Raw genomic sequence first — 27,831 nt, forward strand, 5'->3', positions numbered from 1 at the left:
TGGTCACACAACACACTCTTACACAAATTATTTGCGTTGATGGTTCTGTTCACCAATCCACTGATGCAGCTGGTAGTGCTGCTGTTGTCGTACAGAGTGATGGCTCTCTTAAAGAAATTGGAGCACGCATCAATAACTGGGCCTCTACCCTTTAGACAGAACTGTTTGCCATACTTCTTGCACTCAAATGTGTCCATGTATCTAAGGTTGACACTTTAATTGTAACTGATTCTCTGTCATCCATAAATGTTCTCAACTCATTTAGTATAAATTGTGGCATGCTTGTGTCAGGAGCCAGACACAGGTATGGTAAGATTGTGGACAGTGGAGTCAGAGTACACATGCTGTGGTCTTCAGATGCATTATAGAACTAATAAATTGGCTAAGTTATACTCTCTGAAAGAGGGAGCAGATTACAGTCTTGGGTTGTCAGTTAGCAGTTTGAGAACAATAATACGAAAAGAACATCAACTGAACTTTTTTGACTTAAGACTCAGGGACACTGACACCAGTCAGTCCATCTATCATCATTCTATCATGCAGGAGGAGCCACATGTCTATGGTGCATCCAACAAGATAAGCAGACTCTTGGATGTCACTACTGCCCGGCTCCGGCTGGGTTACAAGTATCTTTGGTAGGTTAAATCACCACCACCAGATGTAGACCAAACGAAATGTAAATTTTGCCAGATGGACTATTGTCACACCCTGCGTCATTATGTACTGGAGTGCGATAAAATTAATGAATTCAGAGACAACTCACTCAGAAATGTTCAAGAAATGGCAAAGTATTTTATCCACAGTGGTATATTACAGACCATTCTGGAGAAACACCCTGACTTTGCTAATAAAAAAAAGCATTACCACGTGTGCGTGTGTGCCCGTGCTTGTGAGTGTGTGCGCTCGTGCGTATGTGTGTGTGTGTCTGTGTACTCACCTAATTGTGGTTGCAGGGGTCGAGACTCAGCTCCTGGCCCCGCCTCTTCACTGACCGCTACTGGGCCCTCCCTCTCACTGCTCCATGAGCTTTATTATACCTCGTCTTAAAACTATGTATGGTTCCTGCCTCCACTACATCGCTTGCCAGACTATTCCACTTCCTAACAACTTTGTGGCTGAAGAAATACTTCCTAACATCCCTTTGATTCATCTGAGTTTTCAGCTTCCAATTGTGACTCCTTGTTTCTGTGTCCCATCTCTGGAACATCCTGTCTCTGTCCACCTTGTCTATTACACGCAGAATTTTGTATGTCGTTATCATGTCTTCCCTGACCCTCCTGTCCTCCAGCGTCGTCAGACCGATTTCCCTTAACCTTTCTTCGTAGGACATTCCCCTTAGCTCTGGAACCAGCCTTGTTGCAAACCTTTGCACTTGCATAATTAAGATATTAAACTAACTTTACTGATAGGTCCAAACAAACCGTACATGAAATCACAAATCACTCCTTTTTCCGAACTTGCTTTAGCACTGGTGAACACTTTCAGACGGCTCATAAAAACTGGAACTGACCTCCGAATGAATCCTATGTCAAGTAAGACAGCAGCGACACTTCCTTGCACCATTGGAAAATACCTTATTCCAAACCAATACCCCTCATTTCCCCCTCAAAAAAATATTTTTAAATCACAACTTAAGCTTCGCCTTGAAGTCCAGCGGGTTGCCATAGGTTGCACTGATGCCTTCTTCACACAACACTCTCTTCTATAAATTATGTATGTTGATGGCTGTGTTGACCAATCCACCGGTGCAGCTAGTAGTGCCGCTGTTGTCATATGGCTATCTTACAAAAATTGGAGCACGCATATATAATTGGGCTTCTACCCTTCAAATTGAACTGTTTGTTATACTTCTTGCACTCAGATGCGTCCATGTACTTATGACTGACATCTAAATTTTAACTTATTCTTTTTTATCCATAAGTGCTCTTAACTCCAAGAGTATCAATTGTGGCATGGTAGTGTCAAAATCCAGACACGAGTGTGGCAGGATTGTAGACAGTGGAGTCAGAGTACACCTGAGGATTCTGATGAACTAGCAAAGACATATGCCTTCGAGAAGGCAGTAGATTACAATCTTGGGCTGTCAGTAAGCATTTTGAGAACAATAATACGAGAAGAACTTCAGCTGAACTTCACTGACTTAAGACTGAGGGAGACCGACACCAGACAATCCATCTATTATCATTATATCATGCAGGAGGAGCCACACGTCTATGGTGTATCCCAGAAAATCAACAGACTCTTGAATGTCACTACTGCCCGGCTCAGACTGGGTTACATGTATCCATCAGCATTACCAGCTGTAGACATAACCAAATGTAAACTTTGCCAAATAGACTATTGTCACACCTTGTGTCATTATGTGCTGGAATGTGATAAAATTAGTGAATTCAGAGACAACTCCCAAATGTTCAAGAAATCCAAAGGTATCTTGTGCACAGTGGTATATTACTAACCATTTTTGGAAAAATACTCTGGCTTTGCCAATTGTAAATAACGCATAACCACTTAAACTTGATTAAATTCAAGCATACCTTGTTAAATATAAGGTACTATAAATAATTCAAAACCATATATAAGTTACACCGTAATATTTTTTGACTTAATTCATGTCTTCATAAATAACTCATTACGATTGTAACCAGATATAAACATTTAAACAGTTCATTACAGTTGTAACTTGTTCAGCTATAAAAACTTTGGGGTCCAGTCCCTGGACCAATTATGTACCTCTGTAATATGGGGTGCATAACAACCATATTAAACTAAAATATTAATATTTGAAATTTAGAGACCGCATTAACATTTTGCATCATCTATATAAGTTAACACCTATTGATGAGATAACAGTCTATGAAATAATATAACTAAAATATCCGGACATATACCTATATACCCAGTGAGGTCTGATGTAACTGTTTACCCAGTGAGGTCTGATGCAACTGTTTACCCAGTGAGGTCTGATATAATTGTTTACCCAGTGAGGTCTGATATAACTGTTTACCCAGTGAGGTCTGATGCAACTGTTTACCCAGTGAGGTCTGATATAATTGTTTACCCAGTGAGGTCTGATGTAACTGTTTACCCAGTGAGGTCTGATGCAACTGTTTACCCAGTGAGGTCTGATGCAACTGTTTACCCAGTGAGGTCTGATATAATTGTTTACCCAGTGAGGTCTGATGTAACTGTTTACCCAGTGAGGTCTGATGCAACTGTTTACCCAGTGAGGTCTGATATAATTGTTTACCCAGTGAGGTCTGATGTAACTGTTTACCCAGTGAGGTCTGATGCAACTGTTTACCCAGTGAGGTCTGATATAATTGTTTACCCAGTGAGGTCTGATGTAACTGTTTACCCAGTGAGGTCTGATATAATTGTTTACCCAGTGAGGTCTGATGTAACTGTTTACCCAGTGAGGTCTGATATAACTGTTTACCCAGTGAGGTCTGATGTAACTGTTTACCCAGTGAGGTCTGATATAACTGTTTACCCAGTGAGGTCTGATATAATTGTTTACCCAGTGAGGTCTGATGTAACTGTTTACCCAGTGAGGTCTGATATAACTGTTTACCCAGTGAGGTCTGATATAATTGTTTACCCAGTGAGGTCTGATATAATTGTTTACCCAGTGAGGTCTGATATAATTGTTTACCCAGTGAGGTCTGATATAATTGTTTACCCAGTGAGGTCTGATATAATTGTTTACCCAGTGAGGTCTGATGTAACTGTTTACCCAGTGAGGTCTGATATAATTGTTTACCCAGTGAGGTCTGATGTAACTGTTTACCCAATGAGGTCTGATGTAACTGTTTACCCAGTGAGGTCTGATGTAACTGTTTACCCAGTGAGATCTGATGTAACTGTTTACCCAGTGAGATCTGATGTAACTGTTTACCCAGTGAGGTCTGATGTAACTGTTTACCCAGTGAGGTCTGATGTAACTGTTTACCCAGTGAGGTCTGATGTAACTGTTTACCCAGTGAGATCTGATGTAACTGTTCACCCAGTGAGGTCTGATGTAACTGTTTACCCAGTGAGATCTGATGTAACTGTTCACCCAGTGAGGTCTGATGTAACTGTTTACCCAGTGAGATTTGATGTAACTGTTTACCCAGTGAGGTCTGATGTAACTGTTTACCCAGTGAGGTCTGATGTAACTGTTTACCCAGTGAGGTCTGATGTAACTGTTTACCCAGTGAGATCTGATGTAACTGTTCACCCAGTGAGGTCTGATGTAACTGTTTACCCAGTGAGATCTGATGTAACTGTTCACCCAGTGAGGTCTGATGTAACTGTTTACCCAGTGAGATCTGATGTAACTGTTTACCCAGTGAGGTCTGATGTAACTGTTTACCCAGTGAGGTCTGATGTAACTGTTTACCCAGTGAGGTCTGATGTAACTGTTTACCCAGTGAGGTCTGATGTAACTGTTTACCCAGTGAGATCTAATGTAACTGTTTACCCAGTGAGATCTGATGTAACTGTTTACCCAGTGAGGTCTGATGTAACTGTTTACCCAGTGAGGTCTGATGTAACTGTTTACCCAGTGAGGTCTGATGTAACTGTTTACCCAGTGAGGTCTGATAAACATCTAGTCCTTTTTGAGCGCTGCCTCTCACAGGAACTTCTGGTGCATGATATTTTTTGCCGCTTAGGAGAGAATAATTACATTACATAGAAATTAACACCCAGATGAGCTACAGAAAGATGTAAGTAGGAATGTTTTCACCGTGGCGACAGTGAGTAGAAAATACTAGAGAAAATAGTGGAAGTACCTTCACACACGAATTAAAATTTAAGTACAATATTTTCCTTATGGAGTTTTAGAGTTAAAAGGTGGGGCTCCTGACATAGAGTTCACACGTATAATTAATGTATCTATTGTTTCAGGTCAGGAATGGTAACTGAGGCTGATCTGGAGAAGTGGAAGACAGAGGATCTGCGCCCTTATGTAGAGGTAATTGATGGGCGTGAGTGGTGGTGGTGGTGGTGAATGGAGGGGATTAGCGGTGGTGGCGGTGGGTGGAGGGGATTAGTGGGGGTGATGGTTAGTGATGGTGGTGAACGATGGTTCTGAGTGGTGGGGGTCACTGGCCAAGATGATAAGTGGTGTTGGGTCAAGGAAAGTCACTGCAAGAAAAATATTTGATAGTTCCTTAGCACAGTGATCCATAAGCTAACGTGCAAGCAAAGGGGTTATATGAGACACTGTAATTAGTGGAGGGGTTGTGGGGAAGCCTCAAACTTTGTGAATCACGGATACTGTCATGTTCAAAATTAAAAGCTGAACAATAAGGTACAGTTAATATGCAGTATAAGACTTTCTTCGAACAACCCGGGAGGGTTAATGACTCAAGATGACTCAGAAAATCTAAGCAATTTAACTAATTTTCCTTGCGTCCTGAAGGTCTTACGAAACAACAGATGACTTATTCGTGGCACTCTTCTGACTGGTAGGTGAACACAGGTAGCAGGTGTTAGGAAACTTGCCCATAAGTCTCGCTTGCTGTGTACAATAGTGTCCTTGTCATGGTAGAAGCAAAATTGTCACTTTCGTTTTCTTAGTATGTTACTTAAGCCTTCTACCTTAATTTACTAAACAAAACATTTCGCTTGCAACAATATTTAAAAGAAAGGCGGGACACCACGAGTATAGTTATACAACAGATAGGTATTGAAAAATAGTCACACCCATACTGGTCCATATTTCTGAGAAAAAAATCAGAAAGAACATTAGAAAATGTTTCTTCGGAAATTATGGTTGACAGAGGGAATTTTGTGTTTAAGCTACCGGGATTAAGCTACCGGAAACTAAAACGCTCAGTTATACAACAAATGTATTATAGAAGACATGATAAAACGAACTTATCTTTATTCTTGTAACTACAGATTGGTAAATAATGACTAAATACTCTTTCAGTCACTATGGTCTCCCCCCTCTTCCCCCAGCACGTGTTGTCTGTGTTTGGTCCTGAGCGACTGATGTTCGGGTCAGATTGGCCTGTCTGCCGCCTAGCCTCCAACACTGACTACCAGCGGGTGTTCTCCACAATGAGGGAGCTCCTCCAACACCTCCCTCACCACCATCAAGAGATGATCTTCTCCACCAACGCCAGGACTTTCTACAATCTTTAATTCATCGAGAATCGGCCAAGAGACTTTCTGACAAGGAATAGACAAGATGATTAAGTGATTTACTTCAGATTATTACTCCTAAATGGTCAATATAATCTATGATAACTCAAGAAAGCCAAGCAGTGTATTTTCGTTGGTCTTATTTCCTCTTCCAGAGCGCGATCCACCTCAGTCGACTAACTCTTAACAATCTAATTAATTTACTGCTGATGATCAATGTTTAACACGAGCAACAGTTATTTGCAGTTATTTATCTCTTCTCGTGTACCTGCAAATATTGCAATATAATTACATAAGATTTCAAGTAATGGCAGCAGAAAGTTATCACAACACTATGTGAGTTTCCTCAGCCCTTTCACTTTATGTCCTTCAAGAAGTGTCCGCAAGATGTCTTCGCCAGAATATGTCATCTTTTCTTCTTGGTTATATCTCTTAAACTTCAATTTTTTGCTATTTTTTATTTAATTTAATATCTTCATTAAATATACCATATAATATATTTAGATATTTAGATTTATATATTAACTACATAAGACGCTGATGGGTCATTCAGTAGCGTAGTTACTAACATATACTTCAGAAAAATCGTAATAAAGAATGTTTCTGCATTATGTATTCCTGAAGGGAAATATTAAAGCTACTGCCAGATTTTCTTCTTTTCCTTCAACGTTTCGTCTTTATTTTGCTCATAACATGAGAAGGTCTCATCCGAGTTAATTTAACATCATTATTATGCATCCCATACCTATCCTGCAGGCGGTAGTCACCCCATACCTATCCTGCGGGCGGTAGTCACCCCATACCTATCCTGCGGGCGGTAGTCACCCCATACCTATCCTGCGGGCGGTAGTCACCCCATACCTATCCTGCGGGCGGTAGTCACCCCATACCTATCCTGCGGGCGGTAGTCACCCCATACCTATCCTGCGGGCGGTAGTCACCCCATACCTATCCTGCGGGCGGTAGTCACCCCATACCTATCCTGCGGGCGGTAGTCACCCCATACCTATCCTGCGGGCGGTAGTCACCCCATACCTATCCTGTGGTCGGTACTCACCCCATACCCATCCTGCGGGCGGTAGTCACCCCATACCCATCCTGCGGTCGGTACTCACCCCATACCTATCCTGTGGTCGGTACTCACCCCATACCCATCCTGCGGGCGGTAGTCACCCCATACCCATCCTGCGGGCGGTAGTCACCCCATACCTATCCTGCGGGCGGTAGTCACCCCATACCTATCCTGTGGGCGGTAGTCACCCCATACCCATCTTGCGGGCGGTAGTCACCCCATACCTATCCTGCGGTCGGTACTCACCCCATACCTATCCTGTGGTCGGTACTCACCCCATACCCATCCTGCGGGCGGTAGTCACCCCATACCCATCCTGCGGGCGGTAGTCACCCCATACCTATCCTGTGGTCGGTACTCACCCCATACCCATCCTGCGGGCGGTAGTCACCCCATACCCATCCTGCGGGCGGTAGTCACCCCATACCTATCCTGCGGGCGGTAGTCACCCCATACCTATCCTGTGGGCGGTAGTCACCCCATACCCATCTTGCGGGCGGTAGTCACCCCATACCTATCCTGCGGTCGGTACTCACCCCATACCTATCCTGTGGTCGGTACTCACCCCATACCCATCCTGCGGGCGGTAGTCACCCCATACCCATCCTGCGGGCGGTAGTCACCCCATACCTATCCTGCGGGCGGTAGTCACCCCATACCTATCCTGTGGGCGGTAGTCACCCCATACCCATCCTGCGGGCGGTAGTCACCCCATACCTATCCTGCGGGCGGTAGTCACCCCATACCTATCCTGTGGGCGGTAGTCACCTCATACCTATCCTGTGGGCGGTAGTCACCCCATACCTATCCTGCGGGCGGTAGTCACCCCATACCTATCCTGTGGGCGGTAGTCACCCCATACCCTTCCTGCGGGCGGTAGTCACCCCATACCTATCCTGTGGGCGGTAGTCACCCCATACCCATCCTGCGGGCGGAAGTCACCCCATACCTATCCTGTGGGCGGTAGTCACCCCATACCCATCCTGCGGGCGGTAGTCACCCCATACCCATCCTGCGGGCGGTAGTCACCCCATACCTATCCTATGAGCGGTAGTCACCCCATACCCATCCTGTGGGCGGTAGTCACCCCATACCCATCCTGTGGGCGGTAGTCACCCCATACCTATCCTGCGGGCGGTAGTCACCCCATACCTATCCTGCGGGCGGTAATCACCCCATACCCATCCTGCGGGCGGTAGTCACCCCATACCCATCCTGTGGGAGGTAGTCACCCCATACCTATCCTGTGGGCGGTAGTCACCCCATACCCATCCTGCGGGCGGTAGTCACCCCATACCTATCCTGTGGTCGGTACTCACCCCATACCCATCCTGCGGGCGGTAGTCACCCCATACCTATCCTGTGAGCGGTAGTCACCCCATACCTATCCTGTGGGCGGTAGTCACCCCATACCCATCCTGTGGGCGGTAGTCACCCCATACCCATCCTGTGAGCGATAGTCACCCCATACCCATCCTGTGGGCGGTAGTCACCCCATACCCATGCTGTGGGAGGTAGTCACCCAATACCTATCCTGTGGGCGGTAGTCACCCCATACCTATCCTGTGGGCGATAGTCACCCCATACCCATCTTGTGGGCGGTAGTCACCCCATACCTATTCTGTGGGCGGTAGTCACCCCATACCTATCCTGTGGGCGGTAGTCACCCCATACCCATCCTGTGGGCGGTAGTCACCCCATACCTATCCTGTAGGAGGTAGTCACCCCATACCCATCCTGTGGGCGGTAGTCACCCCATACCTATCCTGTGGGCGGTAGTCACCCCATACCCATCCTGTGGGCGGTAGTCACCCCATACCCATCCTGTGAGCGATAGTCACCCCGTACCTATCCTGTGGACGGTAGTCACCCCATACCTATCCTGTGGACGGTAGGCACTCCATACCCATCCTGTGGGAGGTAGTCACCCCATACCTATCCTGTGGGCGGTAGTCACCCCATACCCATCTTGCGGGCGGTAGTCACCCCATACCTATCCTGCGGTCGGTACTCACCCCATACCTATCCTGTGGTCGGTACTCACCCCATACCCATCCTGCGGGCGGTAGTCACCCCATACCCATCCTGCGGGCGGTAGTCACCCCATACCTATCCTGTGGTCGGTACTCACCCCATACCCATCCTGCGGGCGGTAGTCACCCCATACCCATCCTGCGGGCGGTAGTCACCCCATACCTATCCTGCGGGCGGTAGTCACCCCATACCTATCCTGTGGGCGGTAGTCACCCCATACCCATCTTGCGGGCGGTAGTCACCCCATACCTATCCTGCGGTCGGTACTCACCCCATACCTATCCTGTGGTCGGTACTCACCCCATACCCATCCTGCGGGCGGTAGTCACCCCATACCCATCCTGCGGGCGGTAGTCACCCCATACCTATCCTGCGGGCGGTAGTCACCCCATACCTATCCTGTGGGCGGTAGTCACCCCATACCCATCCTGCGGGCGGTAGTCACCCCATACCTATCCTGCGGGCGGTAGTCACCCCATACCTATCCTGTGGGCGGTAGTCACCTCATACCTATCCTGTGGGCGGTAGTCAGCCCATACCTATCCTGTGGGCGGTAGTCACCCCATACCTATCCTGTGGGCGGTAGTCACCCCATACCCATCCTGTGGGCGGTAGTCACCCCATACCCATCCTGTGCGCGGTAGTCACCCCATACCCATCCTGTGGGCGGTAGTCACCCCATACCCATCCTGTGGGAGGTAGTCACCCCATACCTATCCTGTGGGCGGTAGTCACCCCATACCTATCCTGTGGGCGATAGTCACCCCATACCCATCTTGTGGGCGGTAGTCACCCCATACCTATTCTGTGGGCGGTAGTCACCCCATACCTATCCTGTGGGCGGTAGTCACCCCATACCCATCCTGTGGGCGGTAGTCACCCCATACCTATCCTGTGGGCGGTAGTCACCCCATACCCATCCTGTGGGCGGTAGTCACCCCATACCTATCCTGTGGGCGGTAGTCACCCCATACCCATCCTGTGGGCGGTAGTCACCCCATACCCATCCTGTGAGCGATAGTCACCCCGTACCTATCCTGTGGACGGTAGTCACCCCATACCTATCCTGTGGACGGTAGGCACTCCATACCCATCCTGTGGGAGGTAGTCACCCCATACCTATCCTGTGGGCGGTAGTCACCCCATACCCATCTTGCGGGCGGTAGTCACCCCATACCTATCCTGCGGTCGGTACTCACCCCATACCTATCCTGTGGTCGGTACTCACCCCATACCCATCCTGCGGGCGGTAGTCACCCCATACCCATCCTGCGGGCGGTAGTCACCCCATACCTATCCTGTGGTCGGTACTCACCCCATACCCATCCTGCGGGCGGTAGTCACCCCATACCCATCCTGCGGGCGGTAGTCACCCCAAACCTATCCTGCGGGCGGTAGTCACCCCATACCTATCCTGTGGGCGGTAGTCACCCCATACCCATCTTGCGGGCGGTAGTCACCCCATACCTATCCTGCGGTCGGTACTCACCCCATACCTATCCTGTGGTCGGTACTCACCCCATACCCATCCTGCGGGCGGTAGTCACCCCATACCGATCCTGCGGGCGGTAGTCACCCCTTACCTATCCTGCGGGCGGTAGTCACCCCATACCTATCCTGTGGGCGGTAGTCACCCCATACCCATCCTGCGGGCGGTAGTCACCCCATACCTATCCTGCGGGCGGTAGTCACCCCATACCTATCCTGTGGGCGGTAGTCACCTCATACCTATCCTGTGGGCGGTAGTCACCCCATACCTATCCTGTGGGCGGTAGTCACCCCATACCTATCCTGTGGGCGGTAGTCACCCCATACCCTTCCTGCGGGCGGTAGTCACCCCATACCTATCCTGTGGGCGGTAGTCACCCCATACCCATCCTGCGGGCGGAAGTCACCCCATACCTATCCTGTGGGCGGTAGTCACCCCATACCCATCCTGCGGGCGGTAGTCACCCCATACCCATCCTGCGGGCGGTAGTCACCCCATACCTATCCTATGAGCGGTAGTCACCCCATACCCATCCTGTGGGCGGTAGTCACCCCATACCCATCCTGTGGGCGGTAGTCACCCCATACCTATCCTGCGGGCGGTAGTCACCCCATACCTATCCTGCGGGCGGTAATCACCCCATACCCATCCTGCGGGCGGTAGTCACCCCATACCCATCCTGTGGGCGGTAGTCACCCCATACCCATCCTGCAGGCGGTAGTCACCCCATACCCATCCTGCGGGCGGTAGTCACCCCATACCTATCCTGTGGTCGGTACTCACCCCATACCCATCCTGCGGGCGGTAGTCACCCCATACCTATCCTGTGAGCGGTAGTCACCCCATACCTATCCTGTGGGCGGTAGTCACCCCATACCCATCCTGTGGGCGGTAGTCACCCCATACCCATCCTGTGAGCGATAGTCACCCCATACCCATCCTGTGGGCGGTAGTCACCCCATACCCATCCTGTGGGAGGTAGTCACCCAATACCTATCCTGTGGGCGGTAGTCACCCCATACCTATCCTGTGGGCGATAGTCACCCCATACCCATCTTGTGGGCGGTAGTCACCCCATACCTATTCTGTGGGCGGTAGTCACCCCATACCTATCCTGTGGGCGGTAGTCACCCCATACCCATCCTGTGGGCGGTAGTCACCCCATACCTATCCTGTAGGAGGTAGTCACCCCATACCCATCCTGTGGGCGGTAGTCACCCCATACCTATCCTGTGGGCGGTAGTCACCCCATACCCATCCTGTGGGCGGTAGTCACCCCATACCCATCCTGTGAGCGATAGTCACCCCATACCTATCCTGTGGACGGTAGTCACCCCATACCTATCCTGTGGACGGTAGGCACTCCATACCCATCCTGTGGGAGGTAGTCACCCCATACCTATCCTGTGGGAGGTACTCACCCCATACCTATCCTGTGGGCGGTAGTCACCCCATACCTATCCTGTGGGCGGTAGTCACCCCATACCCATCCTGTGGGAGGTAGTCACCCCATACCCATCCTGTGAGCGGTAGTCACCCCATACCCATCCTGTGAGCGGTAGTCACCCCATACCCATCCTGTGGGGGGTAGTCACCCCATACCCATCCTGCGGGCGGTAGTCACCCCATACCTATCCTGTGGGCGGTAGTCACCCCATACCCATCCTGTGGGCGGTAGTCACCCCATACCCATCCTGTGGGAGGTAGTCACCCAATACCTATCCTGTGGGCGGTAGTCACCCCATACCTATCCTGTGGGCGATAGTCACCCCATACCCATCTTGTGGGCGGTAGTCACCCCATACCTATTCTGTGGGCGGTAGTCACCCCATACCTATCCTGTGGGCGGTAGTTACCCCATACCCATCCCGGTAGTCACCCCATACCATCCTGTGGGCGGTACTCACCCCATACCTATCCTGTGGGCGATAGTCACCCCATACCCATCTTGTGGGCGGTAGTCACCCCATACCTATTCTGTGGGCGGTAGTCACCCCATACCTATCCTGTGGGCGGTAGTCACCCCATACCCATCCTGTGGGCGGTAGTCACCCCATACCTATCCTGTGGGAGGTAGTCACCCCATACCCATCCTGTGGGCGGTAGTCACCCCATACCTATCCTGTGGGCGGTAGTCACCCCATACCCATCCTGTGGGCGGTAGTCACCCCATACCCATCCTGTGAGCGATAGTCACCCCATACCTATCCTGTGGACGGTAGTCACCCCATACCTATTCTGTGGACGGTAGGCACTCCATACCCATCCTGTGGGAGGTAGTCACCCCATACCTATCCTGTGGGAGGTACTCACCCCATACCTATCCTGTGGGCGGTAGTCACCTCATACCCATCCTGTGGGCGGTAGTCACCCCACACCTATCCTGTGGGCGGTAGTCACCCCATACCTATCCTGTGGGCGGTAGTCACCCCATACCCATCTTGTGGGTGGTAGTCACTCCATACCCATCCTGTAGGCGGTAGTCACCCCACTCCTGTCCTGTGGGCGGTAGTCACCCCATACCTATCCTGTGGGCGGTAGTCACCCCATACCCATCCTGTGAGCGGTAGTCACCCATACCCATCCTGTGGGAGGTAGTCACCCCATACCCATCCTGTGGGCGGTAGTCACCCCATACCCATCCTGTGGGCGGTAGTCACCCCATACCCATCCTGTGGGCGGTAGTAACCCCATACCTATCCTTTGGGCGGTAGTCACCCCATACCTGTCCTGTGGGCGGTAGTCACCCCATACCCATCCTGTGGGCGATATTCGCCACATACCCATCCTGTGGGCGGCATTCACCCCATACCTATCCTATGGCCGGTAGTCAAACGAATACAGAGGTACATAATGGGTCCAGGGACTGGACCGCAAAGTTTTGATAGCTGAACAAGTTAGAAAGGTAATGAACTGTTAACATGTTTATATCTGGTGACAATCGTAATGAGTTAGTTATGCACACATTAATTAGGTCACACACACACACACATACACAAACGCAAACAAAAGTAGTATTTTTCAAGAAAGGTTTGTAATATACCACTGTGGATAAAGTACTTTGACATTTCTTGAACATTTCCGAGCTGGCTTCAATTTTTCAATGCTGGTGTACAGTAACCAGGCCAAGATTCCAGAAACAACTGGCAGATGCCTTATGACCAAAGTTGTGGGACCCATTTCTAGCATCCTGGAATGTTAGTTTAATATGTTTATTATGCACCCCATACCCATCCTGTGGGCGGTAGTCAAAAGATTACAGAGGTACATAATTGGTCCAGGGACTGGACTCCAAAGTTTTGATAGCTGAGCAGTGATAACTTCCAAAACCCTTTCCGGCGTGACTTCCAGCGTTCAAAACAAGTTGCATCTTGATTATATGAAGGCGGAGAGTGGAATTCAAATGTGTAAGTACACATTTGACAGTTTATGTGTAATATAGTGCGAAATTTGATTTCTGTTATATCATGTTAAACATATTTGAGTCTACCTCTTCTGAATACCTTCACTATTTAGTGGGCTATGTATTGTATGGCCAGGAGAGTCAGCTAATATTAAATTTACTTCGTGTGTGGACAAGTTTGTTAATGTTCTAATTTTTTATATACAAAACCTAGAATCATTGGAATTCGTGTGAAAACTGGAGAATGGCTCTTTTGATCGGCATCAAATTGTCAGCACTGGTGTTCTTCCATGAGAGGAGGGTTCACGATATTATTGGGAGCCATGAGTCCTAATTTACCAATTTAATTAAATAAACAGTGATATTGATTTTCATTAAAAAAATAAGGTGTGCCTCGTTCTATCGGAGTCATGATGTGAACATTGATACATTACTTAAGGAAGACACAATACAAGTTTACTCTGTTTTGGTGCAAATTTGAAAGTTAAATGAAAGTGTTAAGAATCTTAGAATCGTTTGATATAGAGCAATTACCTTCAATATCTTTATTGATAAACTTCAAACTTTGTGTTGACGGACTTTTCTTAAAATGCCAGTTTTATTAAATAAATTTATTTCCGTTTAAAAACTAGCGAATGCCTCGTCTGGTCGGGATCATACACTTGATTAAATATTTTATTTATTGATATCGGGCTCTGTTTATGGCAATTTGCCTATTATATAGATTCTTTTATCAAACTGTATTTAGTGAAAAATCAAATGTTTCTAATTATAGGATTGCACAGAATTTGAAATAAAATAAAAAATGCAAAAAAGAAACTTGAGAAATATTAAAAACTGGCATTTTTATTGCGATTTTAATTTTCTTGACTTAGCGAAACCTTAAACAGGTGAACCACAGGTTCGTCTTCCATTAAATTCCAGAAAGACTTTCAATTATAACTTCAGAACGCCTTAACCGATAGGCTTCAAATTTTCAACCCTGATCAACTGCTAAGGTTGACACTTTAATTGTAACTGATTCTCTATCATCCATAAATGCTCTCAACTCATTAAGTATAAATTGTGGCATGCTTGTGTCAGAAGCCAGACATAGGTATGGTAAGACTGTGGACAGTGGAGTCAGAGTGCACATGCTGTGAATTCCATGTCACATTGGTCTTCAGATGCATGATACAACTGATAAATTGGCTAAGTTGTATGCTTTCAAAGAGGGAGTAGATTAAAATCTTGGCTTGTCAGTTACCAGTTTAAGAACAATAATATGAAAAGAACTTCAATTGAACTTTATTGACTAAAGACTCAGGGAGACTGACACAAGTCAGTCCATCTACCATGATTCTATCATGCAGGAGGAGCCACATGTCTATGGTGCATCCAACAAGATAAGCAGACTCTCGGATGTCACTACTGCCCGGCTCCGGATGGATTACAAGTATCTTTGGCAGGTTAAATCACCACCACCAGATGTAGACCAAACGAAATGTAAACTTTGCCAGATGGACTATTGTCACACCTTGCGTCATTATGTACTGGAGTGCGATAAAATTAATGAATTTAGAGACAACTCACTCAGAAATGTTCAAGAAATGGCAAAGTATTTTATCCACAGTGGTATATTACAGACCATTCTGGAGAAATACCCTGACTTTGCTAGCTGTAAAGAAAGCATTACCACGTGTGTGTGTGTTTGTATGCTCGTGTGCATGTGTGTGTCTGCGTGCGCCCTCGTGTGCGTGTTTGTGTGTGTGCGCGCGCGCGCGCTCGTATGTGTCCGCGCTTGTGTGGGTGTATGACCCACTTAATATTTGTACTTATAACTCATTACAATTGTGGCCGGGTGTGTACGCGTCAGTGGCTCATTACTTTGTAATTTGTTCATGATTGTAACCATGTGTAGGAGTGTAGATGATTCATTACCTTTGTAACTTGCCATGATTGTGACCAGATTTACCTGGAGTTCATTTCCTTTGTAACTTGTTCATCTATCACAATTTTGGGGCCCAGTCCCAGTGGCTTCATCAGTCCAATACAAAGTAGAAATGGGTAATCAGTCCCTCAGCCTGGAATCGATGTGTTCAGTCCATCACTCCTGTAGGAAGTCAATAAAGATCCCCATATGTTGCATAAGTGTCTCAGTTTTTCAACTTGTCGGTTTTCAAAACCATTCATCACACCTTCGTAACTAGTTCAGCTATCATACCTTTGGGGCCCAGTCCCTGGACCCATTATATACCTCTGTAATCTTTAGGCTACCGTCCACAGGATGGGTATGGTGTGACTACCGCCCACAGGATGGGTATGGTGTAACTACCGCCCACAGGATAGGTATGGTGTGGTTACCGCCCACAGGATGGGTATGGTGTGACTACCACCCACAGGATGGGTATGGTGTGGTTACCGCCCACAGGATGGGTATGGTGTGACTACCGCCCACAGGATGGGTATGGTGTGACTACCACCCACAGGATGGGTATGGTGTGACTACCGCCCACAGGATGGGTATGATGTGACTACCGCCCATATGATGGGTATGGGGTACATAATAAAGATGTTAAACTAACTTTTCGCTAACATCTCCCAAGAAATACTTATTCAGTGATGTACATAGGTTGTGTGTATTGTAAAATGTAAACTAATACCCGAGTTCCGCCAAGTATCACTCGGTAACTACAGCCACAAATGTTCACATACAGAGAGGGAGGACATTTACAAGATGATGTGTGTGCCACAATAAATGGAAAATTAAAAAGAAATATCATTGGTGAATTAATTACTGAAGACTGGACATTGCTATTATAGCTATGTTCATATAACTACATATAGATAATACTAATACGAACTACTGCAGTATATATATATTGAATGTAAAAGTGTTTAGACGTACCTTAACATATAATCAACTTTTTAATATTTCGTTGCATTAGGTATTATGAAAAATATTCTAACACTTTATAAAAAAATTGCATGATCATAATTTTTTTCACGACCAAAATTATTTTTCGTTCCTTGCCTTGGGAGGAGAGAAGCTGTCCATTTATTGCCATGAAGCCAGACTAAATTACTAAAACTAAGTAAAATTATATTTGACGTCTTGTTAATAAATGTGTTAAAGCAATCAAGTCGTCTACATTTGTCTTTTTTTCTGAGGTTTTTCTCGTCTTTTAACATCTTTATTTTCTATCCTTGTAACTGTGCACAGTAATATTAATATTTAGTTTTTACCTTTACCACCTTTTCTATTAACCACTACCCCTTTTCTTCCCCTATTCCCCTTAATCGCAAGCAGTCAGCAAGCACACTACATTTCTTACTTGGGGAGCCTTCCCTCCCTCCCACAGTCCCTTACCCCCAGACACAGGCAGACATTCCACCCCTCCTTCACCCAACTTGCTTTGCTTGTGCTTTCTCAAGCAAAGCATGCTGCCCTGCCTCCCCATCCTAGGTGGAGCAGGAGGCTACATGCATCTCGACTTTCCCCACCCACTTATCATAATGTTTAGCACCACGTAAGAATAATACAGAATGGAAGTGAAATCAAGTAAGCAAGCAAGAGAACACTGAAGGAGTGTTGTGGCGCAGCTTGGGACACGAGTCCTGGTTGTGTGTGTGTGACTAGCAAGCTAGGGCAGTGATGACATACTAGCCGTCCTGTGTGAACACACCCACCTTGCTCTCTCACCAGTATCTCTCGCATTGCTTGCGGCTCCATCGTCAGACACTGTCACAGGATTATATTACCGGCATCTCACGAGTTTTATCATCTTGTAGGTAAGATGAAAAATATATTTCGCAGTATTGTACTAACTGGACGTGTTGTCAACTAAGATTCAACGAGACAGGTGGCACGTGAAGTCAGCTTCTCAGTAAATATAACCTAAACATATACATGTGTAAAGTAATATTCACTTCACTCATTTAAAATAAGTAATTTTTCAGCCTCAAAATGGTGTTGGAACTCTTCCAATTTATTTAAAAAATTATAGTATGATTTTTAAAATGTTTAGATGCACATATATGCATATTCCAAGGATATATTACTCTGACTTTATTCAAGATATTCTCGATAAACAAGTCCAATTAAGGTAAAAGGACACAAGTGCAACTAATGTGACATTTATTGTGGCAACGTTTCGCTCTCCAGGAGCTTTATCAAGCCAATGGCTTGATAAAGCTCCTGGAGAGCGAAACGTTGCCACAATAAATGTCACATTAGTTGCACTTGTGTCCTTTTACTTTACATATTGTCGGTAATTCTACCAACTTTATTACAAGTCCAATTAAAATGACAAAAATAAGTAGTGGCGACTGCTTATTTTATATATTTATTCTTAAGCTGAATAAATACAAATTAGAAATTCATTGATAAGACTGTATAAAATTAAAAATATAAAGTGTAAATTTAACGATATACTAAAAGCAGTACTATCAAAATTAGCCTAATTTGTTTTAACAAACGTTACCTAATCAGTAATCTACTAACACACATTGTCTTAAGCTGCACCAATTCGATATTATAAACTTAAGCTGATTCTTGCTAACTTTGCAAAGCAAACCTGACTTAAAATATTCTAACCTTACTCAAAAACTTGATTAAATCTATATTAACTTAACCAAACCTCTTTTGATTTAAAACATGAAGTAAATTGTGTTAATCAGCATTATTCGCTTCAACACTTCTTGTCATATTATAGTGAAAACAGTCCAGGCTGGAATACCCACAGGATATGATCTTTAAAGAAATAACCCCCACATAGGAGAGAGGAGCTTACGATGATGTTTCGGTCCGACTTGGACCATTTACAGTCACACTAACAGAAAGGAGAGAAGGAGGGAGTATATATAGGCCATAAGACAGGGATGGGATAATAGAGGTAGTAGAGGAAGGTGAGAAGTAGCGGTGGAGGTAGAAGTAGTAGTAGTAATGGAGTCAGTCAAAAACGAAAAAAGAGGAGCACTGCAAGGAAGCTAGGGGCCCACAAAGGGTAGGAACAAGAACACAGAGGGGGGGGGAGATAATAATGAACCACATACCCAAGGTGAAGCTGGAGATTTTGTCCAGGTAGTCGGGAATTATACGCAGGAAGGAATACATATAAATGACCTCATAGGGGACAGGAGCCGTAGTAGGGAAACAAGTGTAGTCAAAGATAAGATAAAACCAATATTGCAAACTAGAAATACCACAGGAAATAGCAAACAAGAGGACTCCACTAGCAATAGTGAGGATATATTACCAAAAACAACTGGTGGGAGCTCCATTGTTGGTGCTAGGGAGGATAGGAATAAGACAGGGAAACATGCACCAACAGGGAATACAGTCACGGAAACCCAAGGCAAACGGAAACCAAGCCTGTGCACATATTATGCACTTGGTATCTGCAGACATGGGAAATCTGGAAAAACAGACGGGACGTGCAACTATGACCACCCTAGAAAATGCCATGCCCATATGACAACAGGAAAATGCAAACTCCCTTCCTGTAAGCTTTTTCACCCTGAACTGTGTACCTCTTCAGTACATGAAAGACTGTGCTATAACTTAAATTGCCAGGCACACCATCTAAAGGGGACAAAAAGATACAAAACATCCAGGCCATGGGAAAACCTGGGTAGCCACAGCCACTCAAGAGGGAGAGGTTTTTTAGTGCCAGGAAGGAAAAAAAACTGGCAGGAAATGGCAGAAATCGTACACCAAATCCAGTCATTCCTGGAGTGGAACCACAGTCGATGGCCTCCACTCCAAACCAACAGATACAGATACTAATGCCGGAAAAAAAATCCCCCCCCCCAGTACCAACAATACCACCAGTCCGATGACATTCTTCTTTGCAAATATACAGGGTCTAAAGCCAGCAACAAACAACAAAATACCTTTCATCCGTGGACTGCTTGCAGAGGCAAAGGCAATGTTCGCGGCTTTCACTGAGACCCACATAAAGGATCACTTGGACAACGAAATATGGATCCCAGGTTACAACCTATACAGATGTGACAGAGTGAACAGGCAAAAGGGGGGGGGGTTGGCCTGTACATTGCAGAGTCACTTGTTTGCACAGAACTGCTTAATGCCTCAAATGATGTAGTGGAAGTTTTAGCAGTGAAGGTCGAGAACCAAAACCTAGTCATTGTGGTAGTCTACAAGCCTCCAGATGCAACATCCCAGCAATTCCAGGAACAGCTGTTAAAAATTGACCACTGTCTGGAAAATCTTCCAGCTCCTGCACCCAACATCTTGCTCAAGGGGGATTTCAACTTAAGGCACCTAAAATGGAGGAATATAGCAAATAATATTGTTGCAGTAATAACACCAGGAGGCAGCTCTGATGAAAACTCACACTCACACGAGCTTTTAAATCTCTGCACAAAATTCAATTTAAACCAGCAAATAATAGAGCCTACTAGACTGGAGAATACACTAGACCTCATCTTCACTAACAATGATGATCTGATAAGAAATGTCACCATATCAAAAACAATATACTCAGATCACAACATAATTGAGGTTCAGACATGTATGCGTGGAGCCCCAGACCGACATAATGAGACTAGTCACGAGGGAGCATTCACCAAATTCAACTTCAATAACAAAAACATAAAGTGGGACCAAGTAAACCAAGTCCTAACCAATATAAGCTGGGAAGATATACTAAGCAACGCAGACCCCAACGTATGCCTAGAACAGATTAACTTGGTGGCACTCGATGTATGCACAAGGCTTATTCCTCTAAGAAAAAGGAGGAGTAGATGTAAAATAGAAAGAGACAGATGCTCCCTTTACAGGCGACGGAAAAGAATAACAGAGCGGCTAAAAGAGGTCAATATATCTGAAATGCGTAGGGAGACACTGGTCAGAGAAATAGCAAGCATCGAACTCAAGTTAAAGGAATCTTATAGGAGTCAGGAATCGCGGGAAGAACTAAAAGCCATAAATGAAATCGAAAGAAACCCAAAGTATTTCTTCTCTTATGCCAAATCAAAGTCGAGAACAACATCCAGTATTGGGCCCCTACTTAAACAAGATGGGTCCTACACAGATGACAGCAAGGAAATGAGTGAGCTACTCAAGTCCCAATATGACTCAGTTTTTAGCAAGCCGCTAACCAGACTGAGAGTCGAAGATCAAAACGAATTTTTTATGAGCCACAAAATTTGGTTAACACAAGCCTATCCGATGTTATCCTGACGCCAAATGACTTCGAACAGGCGATAAATGACATGCCCATGTACTCTGCCCCAGGGCCAGACTCATGGAACTCCGTGTTCATCAAGAACTGCAAGAAGCCCCTATCACGAGCCTTTTCCATCCTATGGAGAGGGAGCATGGACACGGGGGTCGTCCCACAGTTACTAAAAACAACAGACATAGTCCCACTCCACAAAGGGGGCAGTAAAGCAACAGCAAAGAACTACAGACCGATAGCACTTACATCCCATATCACAAAAATCTTTGAAAGGGTCCTAAGAAGCAAGATCACCACCCATCTAGAAACCCATCAGTTACACAACCCAGGGCAACATGGGTTTAGAACAGGTCGCTCCTGTCTGTCTCAACTATTGGATCACTACGACAAGGTCCTAAATGCATTAGAAGACAAAAAGAATACAGATGTAATATATACAGACTTTGCAAAAGCCTTCGACAAGTGTGACCATGGCGTAATAGTGCACAAAATGCGTGCTAAAGGAAAAACAGGAAAAGTCGGTCGATGGATCTATAATTTCCTCACTAACAGAAGACAGAGAGTAGTCGTCAACAGAGTAAAGTCCGAGGCAGCTACGGTGAAAAGCTCTGTTCCACAAGGCACAGTACTCACTCCCATCTTGTTCCTCATCCTCATATCCGACATAGACAAGGATGTCAGCCACATCACCGTGGCTGCAGATGACACCCGAATCTGCATGACAGTGTCTTCCATTGCAGACACTGCAAGGCTCCAGGCGGACATCAACCAAATCTTTCAGTGGGCTGCAGAAAACAATATGAAGTTCAACGATGAGAAATTTCAATTACTCAGATATGGTAAACACGAGGAAATTAAATCTTCATCAAAGTACAAAACAAATTCTGGCCACAAAATAGAGCGAAACACCAACGTCAAAGACCTGGGAGTGATCATGTCGGAGGATCTCACCTTCAAGGACCATAACGTATCAATCGCATCTGTTAGAAAAATGACAGGATGGATAATGAGAACCTTCAAAACTAGGGAGGCCAAACCCATGACGACACTCTTCAGGTCACTTGTTCTATCTAGGCTGGAATATTGCTGCACACTAACAGCACCTTTCAAGGCAGGTGAAATTGCTGACCTAGAAAATGTACAGAGAACCTTCACGGCACGCATAACGGAGATAAAACACCTCAATTACTGGGAGCGCTTGAGGTTCCTAAACCTGTATTCCCTGGAACGCAGGCGGGAGAGATACATGATTATATACACCTGGAAAATCCTAGAGGGAGTAGTACCGAACTTGCACACGAAAATCACTCACTACAAAAGCAAAAGACTTGGCAGACGATGCAACATCCCCCCAATGAAAAGCAGGGGTGTCACTAGCACGTTAAGAGACCATACAATAAGTGTCAGGGGCCCGAGACTGTTCAACTGCCTCCCAGCATACATAAGGGGGATTACCAACAGACCCCTGGCAGTCTTCAAGCTGGCACTGGACAAGCACCTAAAGTCGGTTCCTGACCAGCCGGGCTGTGGCTCGTACGTTGGTTTGCGTGCAGCCAGCAGCAACAGCCTGGTTGATCAGGCTCTGATCCACCAGGAGGCCTGGTCACAGACCGGACCGCGGGGGCGTTGACCCCAGGAACTCTCTCCAGGTAAACTCCAGGTAAACTCCAGGCAGAAGAAAGAAAACCCAAAGGAGACAGAGGAAAGAGGAAAGGGGAAGAGTGGTATGAACTAGATTGGTGCGAAGAGTGTTAGTCTGGCGAAAAGTAAGTTTGATGTCTAAGGAACGGAGAGAGTTGTTGAGATTAGAAAGACTGGAAATATAGGGAAGGCAGAGACCAGGAGAGTTCCCAGGAGTAGAGAGTTTGGGAGAGAAGAAAGTCCGTTTAGCACGTGAGAAGGCAGTCTATGAAATGGGATGGGTAGTAGGTCATGCCCAAGGATTAGGCAAGTGAAGAACTCCCTGTATCAATTCTTCACTTGCCTAACTCTTGGGCATGACCTGCTTCCACATTGGACAAATGTGATACCACCTACGACTGCTGCACCTCCTGCCTACGGTATATAAGCTACTACTTATCCGCACATATGCTGTATTCTTTTCAAGATTGATGGACTGACCACATCGACTCAAGGCTGAGGGACTGATTACCTCAAACTCCTCCTGTTCTTCACCATTCTCCTTTGTATGGACTGATGAAGCCCCTGTGTGGCAAAACGTTTCCTCATTAAAGATATCCAAGTGTTGCACATGCGTCTAATTTATCAACTTGTTGGTTCTCTGAACCATTCAACTAGCAACCATTGTGTTGGAAATTACCTGCAGGAGGTTTACAGGGTATTACCTGAATTATTTCCTGCAAATAGTCTGGGTGAGGTAAGTGGGACTTAGTCACAGTAGGTCGCCGGCCAAACTGTCACTCCCTACCACTCTCACAAAAAAGCTAGACCTAACATTAAATTAATAATTACATTATTAAACATTAATACTAATAATGGTAAATTATGAAATAATGTGGACTGTAAATGATTTTGGGACCTGACTGTTGGAAATGGTTACTGGGAACATTTTTACAGAAACTAGGGAAGGTTTTCTCCTAACCATATCATTAGAACTATAAATTTATCACAGGAAGACACTTAATGCTAATGGAACATACCCTAACATTCCCCTAACAGCTAAAATTTACGATGGTCAATGCAAAAACTACTGTACATTATGGGTAAGCATCACTTAGCTAAGGTGTGTTGCTGGGAAGGATTGGAGTTTTCTATTTTTCTGTCCTTGTTGCCTAATTGTAAGGGTTTTCCACATATCCCAATTCTTCAGCAGGAACAAGTCAGCAACTTCTAAATTACGGATTGAGGCCGATATACACCAATTGACCTTCAAGAACGCCTGATTACATTACACAATTCAGTCCAGTGTTCACACATTAAATTCATTATGGTGTCTTCTCTGCAGCGTCACTCCACAGCTGTTCTACACCCCTCTCACTCGAAATTTCTCGTAAGGGTCAAATCAGCATCACGTTTTATTACACAATTATTGCATTATTCAAACTTACACATGCTGAATTTAGGAAAATAAAATTTTTTCCACATATTACATCATTCGTCCTGCTTGCAGAGTCTGTGCTTGCAACATGTAGTAGAATTTGATATACTTGCAGTTATACATATAAACCATGCCAAGTCTGCTTCTCTGCGTGATTTAAAATCTTTAGCACCTCTGTTAACATAAAATTGGCTTTAGGAGCTTTAGCTCATTGTAGGAGATGAAATCTTGTCATGTAGTTGGGCAGTTTCTATAGTGAATGATTCAGCCTACTTGTATCGTACAGTGATTCATTCATGATTCATCTGTTTACCTGGGTTTACCTAGAGAGGGTTTCGGGGTCAACGCCCCCGCGGCCCGATCTGAGACCAGGCCTCATGGTGGATCAGGGTCTGACCAACCAGGCTGTTACTGCAGGCCGCACGCAAGCTGACGTACGAACCACAGCCCGGTTGGTCAGGTACTGACTTTAGGTGCCTGTCCAGTGCCTTCTTGAAGACAGCCAGGGGTCTATTGGTAATCCCCCTTATGTATGCTGGGAGGCAGTTGAACAGTCTTAGGCCCCTGGACACTTATTGTGTTGTCTCTCAGTGTACTTGTGGCGCTCCTGCTTTTCATCGGGGGAATGTTGCATCTCCTGCCGAGTCTTTTGCTTTCATAGGGAGTGATTTTCGTGTGCGGGTTTGGTACCAATCCCTCCAGGACCTTCCAAGTGAATATTATCATGTATCTCTCTCGCCTGCATTCCAGGGAATACAGATCAAGGACCTTCAACCGTTCCCAGTAATTTAGGTGCCTTATTGTACTTATGTGTGCTGTGAAAGTTCTTTGTACACTCTCCAGGTCTGCAATGTTGCCAGCCTTGAAGGGGCTGTTAGTGTACAGCAGTATTCCAGCCTAGAGAGCACAAGCGATTTGAAGAGAATCATCATGGGTTTGGCGTCCCTAGTTTTGAAGGTTTTCTTTATCCATCCTATCATTTTCCTAGCAGATGTGGTAGATACATTGTTGTTGTCTTTGAAGGTGAGATCATCTGACATTATCACTCCCAGCTCCTTCACATTACTTTTCCACTCTATTGTATGATTAGAATTTGTCATATACCCTGGAGTTAGCAGCAGTCGCAATATACACAACAAAAAGCAAATATTACTCCAGCAAAAGCAACTTTCCTCCAATAATCTTCACCAGCAAACTATAGTGATAACATAGCATTTGCTGTGGTGGAGAGGGAAAAAAATCTAGAAAAGCTAAATACAGTGATCTATAAACCTTCAGGCTGTAAATAAGGGTTGAGGTCTCGACCGTTCATCATTGTAGGAGCTGCCAGCAATCACCAGTTCAACACGCAAGTTATACTTTTGTATGTCTAATCACATATTACTCAGTTAAATAATCTCCAGTAGCTCCTTCATATGTTAGCCCAAGTCACTGACCAGATATGTTTTAAATAAGTGATCCACTGATCAGATCCGACTGGTTCCGGACCCTTGACTGGTTTCAAATGGATTTTTTATTTATTTATTTATTTCCAATTTGTGCACACATACAGAGGTACAAAAAAAAATACAGATAAGAGCAGTATGCCAAAGCCACTTATACTATGCATAGCATTACGGGCTGGCTTAAAATTAACTTAAGATTAACTAAGCAATGATTATTATTATTATTATAATCAAGAAGAAGCGCTAAGCCACAAGGACTATACAGCGCTGCTACTAAGCAATGATGAAATCAGTGATAAAACATTAATGTAAACAGATAACTATAAAGCACAAGTGAGTATTACAAAGACAGGTCATATGGTTGCATTCAGTTAGGTAGTGATTCTGTTAGGTAGTGTATTTAAAAAATAATAAAGTTAGATTGGGTTTTAGGTTTAACATTTATGTGATATAATTGTGAGAAACATTTAAGATATAAAATTTATAATGTTCAGTTATTCAGTATTTATTTGGTTTTGGGTGAGTAAGTAATCTTTGAGAAGAGACTTGAATTTATAAACAGGTTGTGTTTCTTTTATATTTACAGGTAATGAATTCCAGATTTTAGGGCCTTTTATGTGCATTGAGTTTTTGCATAGTGTGAGATGGACACGAGGAACATCAAAGAGTGATCTGTGCCTTGTGTTATGGTCATGTGTTCTGTTGAGGTTGGCAAGGAGATGTTTGAGGGGAGGGTTAATATCAGAGTTAAGTGTTCTATGTATGTAATAGGTGCAGTAATAAGTATGGATGTTTTGTATGGTGAGTAGGTTTAGTGTATTGAATATTGGTGGAGTGTGCTGCCTGTAGTGAGAATTTGTTATCATTCTAACTGCAGCCTTTTGTTGGGTAATTAGTGGTCTGAGATGGTTAATTGTTGTTGAGCCCCATGCACAAATTCCATAGGTGAGATAGGGGTAAATAAGAGAGTGATATAGGGCCAGGAGGGCTGACTGTGGAACATAGTACCGTATCTTCGATAGTATGCCTACAGTCTTGGAAATTTTCTTAGAAATTTGATGTATATGTGTATGAAATTTGAGTCTATTATCAAGGTGGATTCCTAAGAATTTTCCCTCTGTTAGTTTTGTGATAGGTGATCCATTTATCATTATGTTAAGAGGGACATCTGTAGCTCTGTTACCAAACTGAATGAAGTAGGTTTTGTCAATGTTTAGTGTAAGTTTGTTAGTCCTCATCCAGGTAGATATTTTCTGTAATTCGGTATTTACAGTATTGGCTAGCGTGACTGGGCTCGGGTGAGAGAAGACGTATGTAGTGTCATCTGCAAATAGTGTGGGTTTGAGTAATTGCGAAGCATTTGGAAGGTCATTTATGTATAGGAGAAAGAGAAGAGGGCCAAGGACACTTCCCTGTGGGACACCAACTGTAATTGGTTGTGCAGAAGAGTTTGCCCCATTTGCGTACACATATTGGCTTCTGTTGCTGAGGTAAGACTTGAGGTAGTTGAGGGAGTGCCCTCTTATACCATAGTGTGACAATTTTACGTGGAGCAAGTCATGGTCAACTGTATCAATTCATTGGATTCATTGGATTCATTGGACAGTAAAGCAGACTATAAACAGACAGGGTTTTAGGTGCCCTTATCAAACACAAACAATAACTATAAAGCAGTAACGTTGAGCTGTAAGCTTGTCCTGGTGGCCTGGTGGCTAAAGCTCCCGCTTCACACACGGAGGGCCCGGGTTCGATTCCAGGCGGGTGGAAACATTTCGACACGTTTCCTTACACCTGTTGTCCTGTTCACCTAGCAGCAAATAGGTACCTGGGTGTTAGTCGACTGGTGTGGGTCGCATCCTGGGGGACAAGATTAAGGACCCCAATGGAAATAAGTTAGACAGTCCTCGATGACGCACTGACTTTCTTGGGTTATCCTGGGTGGCTAACCCTCCGGGGTTAAAAATCCGAACGAAATCTTATCTTATCTAGAAATAGAAATGCAAACAGCCAG

At 45.3% G+C, this 27,831-nt stretch overlaps 2 protein-coding genes across 5 annotated transcripts in view; both read left to right on the forward strand.

The window, feature by feature from the left end:
- The window catches only part of LOC138853185 (L-fucono-1,5-lactonase-like), a 65,097-nt gene extending 58,314 nt beyond the window's left edge, over positions 1-6,783 (forward strand). For both annotated transcript variants that reach the window (XM_070088496.1, XM_070088497.1), the window contains 2 exons: positions 4,891-4,957; positions 5,950-6,783. In XM_070088496.1, the coding sequence (XP_069944597.1) occupies positions 4,891-4,957; positions 5,950-6,135 (253 nt within the window). In that variant the 3' untranslated portion in view covers positions 6,136-6,783. The remainder of the gene's footprint in view (positions 1-4,890; positions 4,958-5,949) is intronic.
- Positions 6,784-17,505: 10,722 nt separating this feature from the next.
- LOC128690735 (uncharacterized) overlaps positions 17,506-27,831 on the forward strand; it is a 94,938-nt gene continuing 84,612 nt past the window's right edge. For 2 of the 3 annotated variants that reach the window (XM_070088230.1, XM_070088232.1), the window contains exon 1: positions 17,507-17,904. The gene's annotated coding sequence lies outside the window, so the exon portion shown is untranslated. Of the gene's footprint in view, positions 17,905-27,831 lie in introns of all 3 variants that reach the window. The other variant, XM_070088231.1, reaches the window with a different exon arrangement.

The sequence above is a fragment of the Cherax quadricarinatus genome, chromosome 24 (genome assembly GCF_038502225.1).
Source record: "Cherax quadricarinatus isolate ZL_2023a chromosome 24, ASM3850222v1, whole genome shotgun sequence".
Taxonomy (NCBI): domain Eukaryota; kingdom Metazoa; phylum Arthropoda; class Malacostraca; order Decapoda; family Parastacidae; genus Cherax; species Cherax quadricarinatus.